This window comes from Microcaecilia unicolor, chromosome 3 (genome assembly GCF_901765095.1).
Source record: "Microcaecilia unicolor chromosome 3, aMicUni1.1, whole genome shotgun sequence".
In the NCBI taxonomy this organism is placed as follows: domain Eukaryota; kingdom Metazoa; phylum Chordata; class Amphibia; order Gymnophiona; family Siphonopidae; genus Microcaecilia; species Microcaecilia unicolor.
The window spans coordinates 191,979,567-191,995,078 of NC_044033.1; the positions used below are offsets into that span (position 1 = coordinate 191,979,567).

The window sequence follows — 15,512 nt, forward strand, 5'->3', positions numbered from 1 at the left end:
TATAAATCAGACTCGACTGTTTATTTCCAATTGGACATTGGCACTGTGTATTGCAATAAAAACAATATTAAAAAAAAAAAAAAAAAGAATGCGGGACTGCGTAACGAACTAACGAAGGAAGGGAAGGCTAGAGACAGGGCAGGGATTTCAAATGACATGGCTGCTGGAACTGAGGTAAATTAAAGATTTAAAGCACCAAGGGCGGCGCCCTTGAAGGCAGGCGCCCCCCTGCGGTGCTTACCCCGCTTACCGGGTTTGACCGGCCCTGCCCACCATCCCTGATCTTCTCTCTTCCTGTCTCTTCCATTATGGGTCCTGACTCTTTCTCCCTCTATTCTGGTTCTTTGTCCCTCAAGAATCCGCTACCTACGTTCCTGTGCCTGCTCTGCCGAACACCTTTGGCTGAAATCCCATGCTGACTTCATAGATTTCAAATTCTTGCTGACCTCCTTCCAGTCTGCTCTTTTACTTGCCAAACAGGACTATTACATCCAGTTGACAAATTCTCTTGGCTCAAACCTTCGACGTCTCTTTGCCACACTGAACTCTGTCCTCAGTGTCTTCAACTCCAACTCCCCCTTCATTTTCCCCCCAGACTCTGGCTAAGTACTTTCATGATAAGGTTCACAAGATTAAACTTGAATTCTCAACCAGGTCAATCTGTTCAAAATTCTGCTGCACGACTAATATTCTGCCAGTGTTGTTATGCTCATATTAGCCCTCTCCTCAAGTCACTTCACTGGCTTCCTATCCATTTCCGCATACAGTTCAAACTCCTCTTATTGACCTATAAGTGCATTCACTCTGCAGCTCCTCAGTACCTGTCCACTCTCATCTCTCCCTACATTCCTCCCCGGGAACTCCGTTCACTGGGTAAATCTCTCTTAACTGCACCCTTCTCCTCCACTGCTAACTCCAGACTCCGTTCCTTTTATCTTGCTGCACCATATGCCTGGAATAGACTTCCTGAGCCAGTACGTCAAGCTCCATCTCTGGCTGTCTTCAAATCTAAGCTAAAAGCCCACCTTTTTGATGCTGCTTTTAACTCCTAACCCTTATTCACTTGTTCAGAACCCTTATTTTATTATCCTCACTTTAATATTCCCTTATCTCTTGTTTGTCCTGTTTGTCTGTCTTAATTAGATTGTAAGCTCTGTCGAGCAGGGACTGTCTCTTCATGTTCAAGTGTACAGCCAGTGGCGTTCCTAGGGGGGGCGGTGGGTGAGGTCATCCCTGGGTGCATGCTGCTGGGGGGGGGGGGGGGTGCTGTGCGCGCCTGTCCTTCGTTCGTTCCATGCTCCCTCTGCCCCAGAACAGGTCCTGTTGCGGGGCAGAGGGAGCATGGAACGAACGAAGGACAGGTGCGCACGGCACTGCCCCCCCCAGCGGCGTGCACCCGGGGGGGTTCTTTCGTGGGGGGTTCTCTCACCGGGGGGGGGGGGGGGGGGTCGTGCTGCATCTGGGGGGGGGGGGGGGCGGGGCGCATCGGCAATCCGCCCCGGGTGTCAGCCCCCCTAGGAACGCCACTGTGTACAGTGCTGCATACGTCTAGTAGTGCTATAGAAATGTTAAGTAGTAGTGGTAGTTCTTATCTTTTCCCTCCTTTCAAATGTATTTTCATAGCTAACATCTCTCTTCCCAGTTGGCAATTGTAGGAAAGAAATACTTGTGATTTGAAAATGGCTGCTGAACTGTTACATTTTATATGAAATCTATTCTGCAATATAAAACTGTACCCCAAACTGAGGGTGAAACATTTAATTTATGTGGTTTTCTTTTTCTTTTTTTTGCCTTCAGTATATGTATTACATAGTCTGTGTGTATTTTTAGAGGTCATGTCCCAGTGTTACTCATTTCTCTCTTTTCCTTCATTTACCCTCCTCCTCCTGCCACTTGCCCCACTTCTCTCCAGCTTTTGTCCCCTACCTTTTCCCTTTGAACACAGACTCCCTGCCTTTGGTCTCAGTATCTGCCTCCTAAGCTCCTCCCCTTTCCCAGCACCTCCCGCCCCTGCAGTTTGCCCTCTCCAGTGCAGCAGTGCTTAACAACTTCGGGGGTAGGACTGCAGGCAATTTCAAATCTGGTGGGGCAACCAGTGTTGCCAGGTGGGCGGTTTTACCGCCCAATTGGGCGGTTTTCCGCGACCCGCCGCAGGAAATTTTTGCCCGCGGCGGGTTGCGGTTTTTTGGGCTTCGTTTTTGTATTTTGGGCAGTTTTTTGGCGGTTTTTTCGGCCTCGGGGGGCGGGGTTAGTGACGTTTTGGGCAGGGTTAGTGACGTTCTGGGCAGGGCCGATGACGTGGGAGGGGGGCCGATGACGGGGGAGGCGGGGCCGATGACGGCGGGGGCGGGGTTGATGACAGCGGGGGCGGGGTGATGACGCGGGGGTGGGGGTGTCAGGGGCGGGGTTTGAGTTTGGGCGGGTTTTGGGCTGGATTTAGGCTGGTTTGGGTGGGAAAAAAATTTTCCACCTGGCAACCCTGGGGGCAACACTTTCTGCTTTTCCACCGCTTCACCTTTTCTTCAGCCCAGGTCCCTCACAAGTCTTCTGTACTGGGAGGGAATTTCCTGCTTTTGTGTAGGAGAGCAGGAGATGGACTTCCAACACAGTAGATTCTCTGTCAGTGCATAGAAGCCAACTTTTCAAAACAACTGGGGGGGGGGGGGGGGGGGGGTGCTAAACCCAATAGAATTTACACCTCCCTGGATCCAGTCAAGCAATTTGTTCAACATTTGGGGTGCTCAAGCACACACAGAGCTGGCTCATCTGTCTCAGTGCATGAAAACTTGGTAAATCTGTTGGTCTGACAACATGGAACTTCTTATTTTCTTAAATAGCAGAAACATTGCATTTTATTAAGGCACTCTAAGAGAATTTCCCTTATCTCCTCAGAGCTTGAAAGAATTTTTTTTCTGTGACCAAGGCAGCAATGTTTTTGGGCTCAGTCAAGGATTTGTAGGAACAGGCTGCATCAAGGAGGTTGGAGAAAGAACAGCAGGAGCATACTTCATCCATTATTTGGGCTGAGTGGAGCTTGTCTCCCTATTACAGTGTTTTGGGTGTAACAAGATGGTGGCAACTGCATTGGGGAGAATGAAAAACCTCCTTGGGTGGACCGGCTTCAGCTTTTTTACATCACACTGTCTCCTGCTCTTTCTCCAACTGCCTTGGGCTGGTGCAGCTGCCTGCATCTTCAGCCCAGATCAAGGCTTGGCAGCAGGAGAAGGAGGAGACACTTTCTGGTCCTAGCAGGCGCAAGCAGCTTTTTAAATTTCAATTGTGTTATTTTTTATCCTGTTTCATAGTAGTCCTAGTATTAGGTTTTAATTTACTGTGCTCCAGCTTACCTCATTTACTGTATTTATGTTTATATTTGATCATTTCTGCTATTAGATGAATCGCTTCATAAAAGGTGGTTAATAAATCTCAATAAACTGGGGCCTTGGAAGAAAGAGAAGCCTGGAAGAGGGATAAAGTGGAGGATGAAGAGGAAGGAGGGAGCTGAGAAGCAAATATGAGGGTTGGGGTGGGGGAGGAAGAGAACAAAGCATGAGGCAAAGAGGAGAGTGAGAGAGCAAGACAGTGAGGATACGGGACGTGGAGGAAAGAGAGAGACAGACACACACACACACACACATGCACGCACATGGGCCAATGCTCAGAACTATCTGGAATGGCACCCGATCAATACTGCAGGAGCAGTGCTGAAAAATAGCACCCCAATTCTCAACCATAAAGCGATTGAAATGATATGTGTGGTGTTTGATCGAAAGCAAGGGGGAGGAGCATGGTGCATGCGCCCAAGAGTTTTGCAATAAGCACAATTCATGTATTCATGCGCCAAGCAAAACGTGGAAGCAAAGAATACATGGGCATCCTTCTTCTGCACCTTTAAATATAAGTTTCTCAACTTTTTTTTCACCTGAAAGCTTATATTTAAACGCAGAAAACAGGTGCCAACAGGTACTTTCACTTTCAGGTTTGCACCGACTCCATACATTCATCTCACTACCACAGCTTAGAGGCTTGCAGAGGCTGCTTTCAAATTAAATAAAAACCAGCAGTTTTTAAAGAAAAGATAATGGGAAATCCGTGTGCTTATGTAAGCTGGCATTACGTTTTCAGCGGTAAGGGTGGCTTTCTTTTGTACACTGTTCTCTGAGCATTGAGAGGGAATAGGAAATTACCTCATTAACATTCGTTTGACTTCAGTTGCATGCCATTTGTGCTAATCTTTGGCACGCACAGAGCTCTCTGAGTATTCTGCACTCAGTAATGCCAGCGCTAGACTAGCGCTAATTGCCTGCCTCAAGCACCAGCATTAGATTTTGAGCATGGCCCAACAGTACTGCATAGAGTGAGGAGAGGTTGCACTCCTCAGAGAGGAAACATACTTACCATATTCTAATAAATCGTCCACTCCCCTGCTTCAGGATCCACAACCCCTGAAAAAATAAATTGCTCCCCTCCCCCTTGGCATTGCCCTCCAACTAGTTTATTCAAGATTTCCTACTCTGCCCTTCAGGGCAGTTTACAGCTTACAAATAGTTCAGTAGAGGAAGAAATGTATTTGAGAGAAGAAAGAGAAAATAAAGAATGACAAACAGGGGAAGAACTACAATATGTGACAGCAAAAGCAGGGGGGGAACAATAAAGGGAGGGGAAGCGCACTGTGAAGATCAGGACTCCACATGGACCTGGGTCCAAGAGAAGAAGGGAGCATTAGCCGAATACATCTCTAAAAAGGTATGTTTTAAGATCTGTCTTAAAGGTGTCCAGAGAAAAATGAGAGCGGAGGGGAACAAGAAGCGCATTGAAGAGATGAAGCCTCTGAACTGAAAAAAAAAAATCAAATGTCTAGTGTGTTCATGAAAGCTTGTTCTGGGTGGAAGATCAGAGTGAGCAGCAGGACTGCAAAGAATCAGTCTGGCATCTCCTCCATCCTGAAGCACACCAACATTAAATATCAAACTTTTTTTTTTAATGTCCTGGGCACTGCAGAGCACACCCCCACCCAGAAACTGCCAACATTAAACTTTTGTTTTAACATAGTAACATAGTAGATGACGGCAGAAAAAGACCTGCATGGTCCATCCAGTCTGCCCAACAACATAACTCATATGTGCTACTTTTTGTGTATACCCTACTTTGATTTGTACCTGTGCTCCTCAGGGCACAGACCGTATAAGTCTGCCCAGCACTATCCACACCTCCCAACCACCAGCCCCACCTCCCACCACCGGCTCTGGCACAGACCGTATAAGTCTGCCCAGCACTATCCCCGCCTCCCAATCTTGACTAAGCTCCTGAGGATCCATTCCTTCAGCACAGGATTCCTTTATGCTTATCCCACGCATGTTTGAATTCCGTTACCGTTTTCATTTCCACCACCTCCCGCGGGAGGGCATTCCAAGCATCCACTACTCTCTCTGTGAAAAAATACTTCCTAACATTTTTCTTGAGTCTGCCCCCCTTCAATCTCATTTTATGTCCTCTCGTTTTACCACTTTCCCATCTCCGGAAAAGGTTAGTTTGCGAATTAATACCTTTCAAATATTTGAATGTCTGTATCATATCACCCCTGTTTCTCCTTTCCTCCAGAGTATACATGTTTAGTTCAGCAATTCTCTCCTCATACGTCTTGTAACGCAAATCCCATACCATTCTCGTAGCTTTTCTTTGCACCGCTTCAATTCTTTTTACATCCTTAATGTTATTTTAATCTGGCCACTGCAGAAACCATCCTCACCCAAAAACATGAGTATGACTTTTTTTTATTTATTTTAACCTAGGCACTGAACCCACTCCACCCAGCAACCCACCAACATTATTGTTGGTGGGTTTCTGGGTGAAGGTGGGCTTTTCGCTGCCTAGGGGGAATACAAGGTATATTTAATGATTAAAATATACCTTTTTGCCCCTAGGTAATGAAGAGCCCACCTCCACACAGAACCTCACCAGCATTGTACTTGCTGTACATGTTACAAAATATGTATTTTATCTGGGTAACTAGGCTTCAGACCAAATTTGTATGCACCTGGTGGCAGATGCAAACTCAGAAAGCTCTGCAGACTGTGGTCCATGCGCTAGCTCCTGTTCCTGTTTGGGGCCATGGGAGAGTGCCAATGCCTGCCTTGGGGGGAGGGGGGAGGGGGAGTTCAACTGAAGACTAATGCAGGCAGCAAGGGCCCAATAACATTTTCCAGCAGTTCAGCTACTGCTGGCACAGTGGAGCCTGGCAGCACTGACACAGATTTTTCCACGTGGCGCTGGCCTGCGCACAGGGCCGTGCCTAGGGTCTCTGGCGCCCCCCTGCAGACTATCAGTTGGCGCCCCCCCCCCCCCCCCCCCGGTGAAAATGATCAGCCCCCCCCCCCCCCCGGTGAAAATGATCGCTCACCACTTGCTACACTGACAGGAATTGTCAGCAATATTCTTAGAAACAAATTGCTATACATTGCAAAATAAGATAGCAGATGTAAATTCTCAAAGTAGACATATTCCAAACGCTAAAATGAAAATAAAATGATTTTTTTCTACCTTTGTTGTCTGGTGACTTTCTTTTTCCGATCATGCTGGCCAGTATCTGAGTCTGCTGCTATCTGTCCTCTTAACTCCATTTCAGGGCTTCCTTCCATTTATTTCTTTACTTTCCTCCTTTCTTCTTCATTTCTTGCTCTATATCCATTTCCAGCAATTTCTTCTCTCTCCCTGGGTCCTGTCCTCCCATCCACGTCCATCCTTGTCCCTCTCTGCCCTTCCCTCCTCCATCCATAGCCAGCAATCCTCCTCTCTCTCTCTCTCCCCTCCCCTCCATTTCCAGCAATTTGTCCTCTCCCTGGGCCCCCATGTCCATCCTTGTCCCTCTCTGCCCTTCCCTCCTCCATCCATAGCCAGCAATCCTCCCCTCCCCTCCATTTCCAGCAAATTGTCCTCTCCCTGGGCCCCCATGTCCATCCTTGTCCCTCTCTGCCCTTCCCTCCTCCATCCATAGCCAGCAATCCTCCTCTCTCTCCCCTCCCCTCCATTTCCAGCAAATTGTCTTCTCCCTTCACGCGATTCGCGAACCGCCTAGCACTGCTTAAAAAAAAAATTGCACGTCAGCAGGAACAGGCTGCTTCAGCCAATCCCAGGGGCCTTCCTTCAGCGTGTTCCGCCCCTGAGGGCTGAAGGAAGGCTCCTGGGATTGGCTGAAGCAGCCTGTTCCTGCTGACGTGTAAATTTTTTTTTAAGCAGTGCTAAGCGGCAGCGCGGTTCACGAATTGCGTGAAGTGGGGGGTGGGACGACGCGACGGCAACGAAGAGGTCGCAGCAGCGTCAGTGAAAGCGGAGCGCTGCCGACGTCTACCTTCCCTTCGCGCTCTTGGTTCCCTCAGTGTCCGCCTTCTGACGTCAGAAGAAGGTGGGACACTGAGGGAACCAATGAGTGCAAGGGAAGGGAGACATCGGCAGCGCTTTCACTGACGCTGCTGCGACCAGGTAAAAGATTTAAAGGCCTCGGCGGCGCGGGGCGAGAGTAAGCACTGCAGCGGCACCCTCCAGAGGTGGGCGCCCCCCTGCAGCGCTAACCCCGCTTACCGCATCGGCACGGCCCTGCCTGCGCACCGCAGGCGCATTGGGGAGTAATGCAAGGCAGGTGTGAGCGACGGGAGTGAGAGCAGCAGAGCACAGCACTGAAGTAGCAGCATGGCACTAGAGCAGCCAACTTCCCGACCCAGACCACACTAAAAAAACAATAGTTATCACAGGTAGGAGTACTAGACTGGAGAGCTGCTGTTTTTTGCTGCTGGCTGCGGAAATGCATGTGGCTGAGGGAGCTGGGGCAGAACTCAAAGGCTGTGTACTCCCACTGCAGCCTAACCAGCACCTAGAAGACTGGCACCGATTGGAGGAACAGGACATATTTGGTGGGCCTGGGCCCTGAGATTCTGCACAGATGCTCAAGGCCCCGCACCAGCCCAGCACCATAACATTAAGATGAGGTAAGAGAGATCAGGTTGTTGCGGAGGGGGGGAGGGGAGGGATAGAGGATAGTAAGAAGTACAACAGAAATGGTGGTCATCATGGGGAAGAGGGCTGGAGGAGTACTGATACCTCCATTAATAGCCCACCCTCGATTTCAGAAAACCCAGGGTTTCTAATAGTTTAGGGACGATTATTAGAGAGAAGATGGTATTGTATGCCTGGTGCCACCCCCTCCTCCTCCTCCACAGAAATTAATGAAGGCAAGAGAGCTGTCAGCAGCAGCAGGAATACATACCAAGTGCATTTGATTCCTGGCAAGTCTTTTCAAACTCTTATTCTAGTCTATGAAGTGTTTCTTAACCCAGTCCTTGGGACATGCCCAGTCAGTCTGGTTTCAGGATGGCCACAATGAATGTACATGAGATCAATTAGCATACCATGGAAGCAGTGCATCCAAATCTTTAACACATACTCATTGTGGCTACCTTGGAAAAAACCTGACTAGCTGAGTGTGTACCAAGGATTGGGTTGAGAACTCTTGCCCTACAGCATGTAATGCATTAAAAAAAAAAAAAAGTCTGGACTTTGGCAGCGAAATATACTCTAGGGACACATCAAGTTACGTAAAATATAGCACTACAAACATAGCACTACAAACCTAAACATTTACCCTTTTCTGGGTCGTGCATTTGAAATCCTACCCCACATTACACATAGGTACTTTCTCTGTCCCTAATGGGCTCACAATTTAAGTTTTTGTACTTGGGGCAATGGAGGGTTAAGCAACTTGCCCATAGTCACAAGGAGGTGCAGTGGGAATTGAACCCAGTTCTCCTGGTTCTCCGAGCACTGCACCTCCTCCACTCCACTTTGTTTCTCCTAGGTGTGAAGTTTCTTTTCAGGGAAGTACAGTCCATTCTCATACAGGCCTGGAAATGAATGCATTTCTGTGCTTACAAGTATTCACAGGAAGAAAATCATATTGCAGTAAATTCCGCACTCTCAGACACCTTCAGAAAACAGAGAATCATTTACTAATAGGATTATCAAAGGGTTTATTTTTATAGACATGAAAATTTAGCATCCTTACCTTGTGAGAACAAAACAATGGGATAAAAACCCTATTGTGCAGTGCAGGATCAGATCAAAGTTCCACTGAGCCCCTTGCAGGATCCTAAGGAGTCAAGGCATTCCTTGCTGTTCACTCCCAGAAATAAGTGGTGGCTTTCCCCAGTCTACAGTGATTTGTGGGCTTTTCCTCCAAGACCCAACCCTTTTGCAACCCAGCTACGTTAACCAACTGGACAACATCCACTGCCAACAAAATTCAGAGCATTATTGTGCATTGATGCTCAGAACTCCCGCAGTAAGCCAACAGTGCAGAAACTATACCACCAGAACAGCACAGAAAAGTAGCTCACCAATGCTCAAAGGAAATAGTATGGAAATCATATGCACACTGTTAAAGTGAAAGCAAGGAGGGTAGACATGCTTGACGATTGCGTAGAAGAGTTTTGCAGTAAGCACAGGCCCTGTGCCAGACAAAACCCAAATATGAAGCACACATTGGTGTCTTTTCTGTGCCTTTAAATACAAGCTTTTTATTTTTAACTTGGAAGGCCTATATTTAAACACAGGAAACAGACGCCAATGTGTGCTTTTACTTTTGGGTCTGTTCAAACTCACACACATTTGTTCCTCACTACTGGTGCTTAGGGGCTCACAAGGGCTGCTTCAAAATTAAAGAAAAATTGGCAGATTTTAAAGAAAGAATTATGAGAAATTCTCTCTTCAAACGCCCTAATGCCTGGTGTTATTTTTTCAGCAGTAAGGATGGCTTTGTTTTGTGCTGTTGTTTCTCTGAGCATTGGGAAGGAATAGGAAATGACCTCATTAACATTGATTACATTAGCATGCTATTTGCACTAATCTGTGGCACGCTCATTGTTTCCTGCGCTAGAGCCTCTGAGCATTCTGCGCTTACTAATGTGCGTGCTAGTCCAGTGCTAATGGCCTCTTGCGCCCGGCATTTGCTTCTAGTTTAGTCATTCTTCATAAGCAAGCTGCTCCTTCCCTGTTTGTAGCTTTTATCTTTTGAGATGGTGACCAGAAGAATTGCATTCAAGGTACAGTCACATAGTACAGTGGATCGATCTGGAGGAATTGATGCTCTTCTATGCTTTATTCTCCATCTCTCACTGAATAATTCCTAACACTGTTTGCTTTTTTTGTCCACCATTGCACTCTGAGCAGCGAGGATGTCAGTTTGTCCACAGTGACTCCACATTAAATTTAGTCTGCCATTTAGATACCCAGTCTCGCAAGATCCTTCTGCAATTCCTCACAATCTATAGATTTACCAATGACACTCAATAATTCACAGCTGCTACTTACTTTTTGTTTGCTCCCTTTTCCAGATCCAAGAATGAGAGCTAGTACATAGCCCCAGGGCACTGCCTTATTTAATCTTTCTCCGGCAAGCAAGAGGGGAAGTTGCTGGCTGCTACTGGGGTTTATAAACAAATGTTGATCGAATAACACTGGGACTTAAGATTGCCGGAGTACATAATGGCATATGGAAAGGGTGGGGGGGGGGGGGGGGTGTCGCAATGCTATAGCTTGATGCCAAGATGTAGGCACCACAATGGTGCAGGCTTAGCACCAATTTGATTATGGCATTAAAGTGCCTAAGCTGTTATAAAATATTAGTGCAAAGTCACATTGGTGCACTAAAGTGTAGGCATGCCCTCTTACAAGTCAATGGCTGGTGTACGTTAGAATATTATAAGCACTTCAATGCACTAAATTGTAGAATATGCTCATCTGCCCATGTGTACACCCCCTCAATTACACGCTAAGCAAATGGCGCATGTGCCTGGCACTTAGGCAAATTGAGCCTCTGACATGTCCAAGAGTTTAAACAGCCTAAAAGTTATAAATTCAAGCACCGCCCCCCTCATTTTGTAACAGAATGTTAGAAGCAGTGGGATTTACAGTAGAGCCATCAGAGAGAGGAGACGGCCCAAGCTGTGGTTTAGAACCGAATGTCAACTGCTCAACAGACTGTTAGGCATTTCAGTTCACGTCACGATGGAAGGCATATTATCTAACTCTGCCTTTTGACCCCTGGGATTAGGACAGTCATCTCCTTCTGATTTTCCATGCTGAACAGCAAATAATTGCTAAGATTGTGCTTGTAAGGATCCAGTGGGATCCCTGCTGAGAGTTTGAATTTTGGCAGCTCCGTTTTACCTTGGAGGGTACAGAACACGATTCATGTTCTATTTTGGGGAAAACAAATCAACAAGTAACAGGTGTTGCTCTTAAAGGCAGCTGGCAAGGGGATATTATTTACCCCTCCAAGGGCATCAGAGTTTGTTCAGGCATCCGGTAAACTTAATGAGAGTCCTCAAGACATCTTAGGGCCTGCTCTGCAGCTGAAACCTAAGCTTCCATTAACCTGTACATGTTGCATGAAGTGTGGGTACAGAGCCAGAGAAGGGAAGCAAGCATCAAGGAAAAGTGGCCATCTTATTCACAAGACCCCTCAAACGGAGGTAAAAGGCACTGCTTACGTGCTAGGGATGATCTCCAAACATGACGTAGAGAATAGGGGCTTGCATTTGAGGTAGAATGCATGGAGTGGGAAGATCTTGCACACTAGAGCTAGAAAGGAGTCCTGCAAGGTGCAGGTGACCAAAATTTGTCTGCAATTGCTAATCCCAGGGAAGGTTTTTGTTACTGGTGGAAGATCATTCAGGAGATGTGGGTGGGGGCACAGCAGCTGTTAATAGTCCAACTGGCAGAGTAGCACGTCTAATGAAACTAGATCAGCTACAACATTTAATCCTTTGCATCAACAGCCGGGGGGGGGGGGGGGGTGGGAAGGCATATTTGAAGAAGTGTGCAAAATATTCACATGAACTTCTGTTTTTTGGCACCTCAAAACCAGTCTGTGACTTTCAGAGTTGTGTGAATTCCAATCAGCTATTTCTAGTTTTATTTCATTTAGAAAGGTCCCACCTTGCAGAGGAGGGGTGGGGGACTGACAGGCAGAAGTTTGGCTTCAACTACAGACCGATCACCTTCCCAGCATCTCACAGCGACCAGCTGGAACTTAGATCAGCAAATGCCACTTGGATCATGACAACAGAGCAACTCACGTACAGGACAAAAAGTGGGACCAGGCGAACACTCCTTTGAGTGGCCTCCTCTGGGAAAGGAGGAGTAGGTATCCTTCCATGGCCCAGATATCCAGCTGAAGCACAAAGCTCAGTAACTAAAGGCCTCTTATCAAGCCGCGTTAGCTGTTCCCACGTGGCAATGCCGATGAAAGCCATTCGAGTGAATGCTGGCACAACTTGATAAAAAAAGAGGCCCTAAGACAACAAATTGTATACAGTAATTGAAAAGGGAGAAAATGCTTTTAACTAAGTTGTGGTAGGCACTAATGTATGCTTAACACAGCTAAAAATGGAGTCTCGCAGGCCACAGGTATCCTCCGATAACTTCAAAATGTGTGTGCGGTAACTGCACACTAAAGGTTTTTGGGGTTTTTTTTTTTTGAGGGGGCAGAGTGGGCATTTCTGTACTAACCAGTTAGCACATCTACATTACTGCGAACTAGTTAGCACACAGATACCACATCGAGCACTTACTGCCTACAAAAATGGGTGGCGGTAAGGGCTCATGTAGGAATTAAAAAAAACAGCAACATTAGCGCATGGCCTTTAATACAAAGAAATAGAAAATAGGCCACTTTACGGTCACAGTAAAAAAAAAAAAAGTGACCTTAGCGCACAGAAAGACCCAGGTAAGGGTGCATTAAGGCCGCTTTTTGTCACAGCTTTGTAAAAAGGATCCCTTAGTTAGGGAATACATGCTTTCTCTGCTACCTCAGCATGGGCACTACAGCCACCACAAGAGAGAGCCAAAAGAATGCAAAGGCCAGAGGTAAACAAGTTGGGAAAGTAGTGCGGCATGAACACCAGGTACAGTTATAGCTACAGTAGTTTTTTTTATTCAATATATTAAATATATATTAATCAGAAAAGTCACATACTGTAAATCCAGAAAAATACACAAATATAAATGTCAGAATGTTTTTTTTCTTTGCTCAAATTACATATGTATATATACACACACACACCCACACAGAGCCCAAAGGATAGAAAAACCAAGGCCATGAGGAAAAAATCATCAGATCCCGGCAGCTTGATGCAGATAGTTTGTCTCTGTGCTTTGTCATCATATTTACATTTGTAGCTTTGTTTGTCTATTTACAGCCTTTTGTTAAAAAGGAAAAAGTCTACAGTCGCCAAACACCATTAGGTGTGAAAGTGTCCCCCTTGTTCCATGGGGCACAGCTGTTGGCTATTCATCTTCTGCCTTCTCCTGTGACACGCATCTAGAAATAAACTCTTCCACTGGTAGAAGGGAGCACGGAAGGGAAGGAAGTGTTTTATCAGCTGCGTAGGAGCTCGGACGAGTTCCTTGTGTACCGGGCAGCGCAAGTCCAGCTTGGACAGGAGAAGAAAAGACAAAACGTGACAAGAGTGAAGAGATGTGCTGAGTACTGTCTGTAGCTGAAGGCACTTTGAGCATCTCTGAAGCATAATAAGAGATTTAAAAAGAAACTAAAAAGGTTCAGTAAAAAGACCAACTGGATTCCTTGTCCAAAAGGGGTGCAGCCAGTTAGTTGGTTCAAGACAAGAGCAACCAATGGCTTTTAAGATCTGGCAGTGTCCCCATCCTCTGGGCCGGCAGCATGCAGCCTTTCTCCTTTGCCATAGGTGTCTTTAGAAAGGCAATGTGTCCATGAATATTTTGTCCACAATGGGAGGTGGAGGGACCAGGTCCTCCAGTTTCAGGTAGAAGATGCGCTGGAGGCCCTGGGTGCAGAGTGAGCGCAGCTCCGGAAGCTTCCCCAGCAGCTTGGACAGGCAGTTAGGCCGACTTGGCTCACTTATACTGCAGCTTACGTGATCTTTAAGGCAGTTAATGATCCGATTTTGAAGGTCCTCAACCTTCTTGGACTCTCTCAACCCATGTCGCTCTAATAAAAATAAAAAAAAAAGTGAATATCATGAGTATGCACTGGTAGCATGGGTGAAAACAAAATTAGTCTATTTTGAAGGATTCTGCAGTTTTTCATAAGGAACCCCACCCCTTTTGTTTGGTTTAATATATTACAGACTCCATAGAATCACGGATCACAACTTAACAGAAACCTGGAGAAGACAAACTCAAGAACCTGGCTGCTTAAGCCACTTGGGCTACTGTATGGGAAACCTTTAGGTCAGGAGCTGGCTGGACAAAGGCATTGTCCACAGAAGTAGTGTATTTGTGCTTGTGAAAGGAGGCAAGATGGCTGCCGCCACCACAGGAATCCCTGCTGGCCAACAGGAGTGTGCTTCTCAAAAGAGGAACTCCTCCAATCCTTGAGAGGAAAATCCCCGAGCTATCTGAGCACAGCAAAAAAAAAATTCAAGAACAAAAAAAGTTGATCTATTTTTAAATGCTAATCAAGGGCCTAAAAAACAGGGCTGTACAGGCACTTTCCTACCATCTGCTGTGGAGACTGAGAAATACTGAATGGCTTGGCTGCACAGGACCTAATGAGGTGAAGTCTCAGTATTTCTCAGTATTTCCCAGTCTCCCTAGCTGCTGGTAGGAGGGCATATACCCCAAATGGTTTGGAGCAGATGAGGAAATTCAGATGTGTACTCCACTACATGTGACATGTCTGTCCTTTACAAAATAGAGTGTTTTGATATCTGATGCAGGCAGTTGATGTGCCAAAACATCTAGAACAGACCTTTTTTTTTTTTTTTTTTAAAGGCTGTAAAAGTAAAAAAAAAAAGTCAGGGGCCTTATTTAATATTTCATAAGATTCGGAGGGCCAAGACATGCTCTCATACTCTCTCTCATGTACCCCCTGGCCTTCACACAGACTTCTCCCTCACCCGTCTTCAGCTGTAGGATCCCTGCTTCCTGTGAGCTTGAGCTGCGCGGTACCAGAATTTTGGGTTGGTCTCATGCAAGACTTGAAACCATGAGACCAACACGAACTTCTGGTGCCACACGACTCAAGCTTATGGATGGATGAGTTGAAGCAGGGATCCTGTAGCCAAAATCTGCATTTCCCACCAAAAATTGCTGAGCTTCTGTGGGCAAAGAGAAGGCACTTGGCAGGCCAAACTGTCGCCCACAGGATGTACACTGGACAATACTGATCTGACACTGGGCATTCTTTGAAAGTCAGGAAAACTGATGTTGAGAAGAGCTCCATTAAGGACTAACAAGTGAACTGCTTTCAAAGCTAAGAGTACTTGTTTCACTGTGATTCACATTTGAATCGTTTTGAAGTTCCTGAAACTGGTTATTACAGTACATTTAGTTATGAACTCTGAAATTGATTGGGAGTTGCACCGTTAATCGAGTCCTGTTGCCAGTGGTCACAGCACAATACCATCATCAGAAGATAGTTTCTGAAATTCTGTGCAGTTACAATACACACCCATTTCTCTCAAGGCAATAATAGCCAG

At 46.3% G+C, this 15,512-nt stretch overlaps 1 protein-coding gene across 2 annotated transcripts in view; it reads right to left on the reverse strand.

The window, feature by feature from the left end:
* Nucleotides 1-13,250: 13,250 nt before the first annotated feature.
* The window catches only part of NR4A1 (nuclear receptor subfamily 4 group A member 1), a 49,886-nt gene continuing 47,624 nt past the window's right edge, over nt 13,251-15,512 (reverse strand). For both annotated transcript variants that reach the window (XM_030196856.1, XM_030196855.1), the window contains exon 7: nt 13,251-14,020. In XM_030196856.1, the coding sequence (XP_030052716.1) occupies nt 13,764-14,020 (257 nt within the window). In that variant the 3' untranslated portion in view covers nt 13,251-13,763. The remainder of the gene's footprint in view (nt 14,021-15,512) is intronic.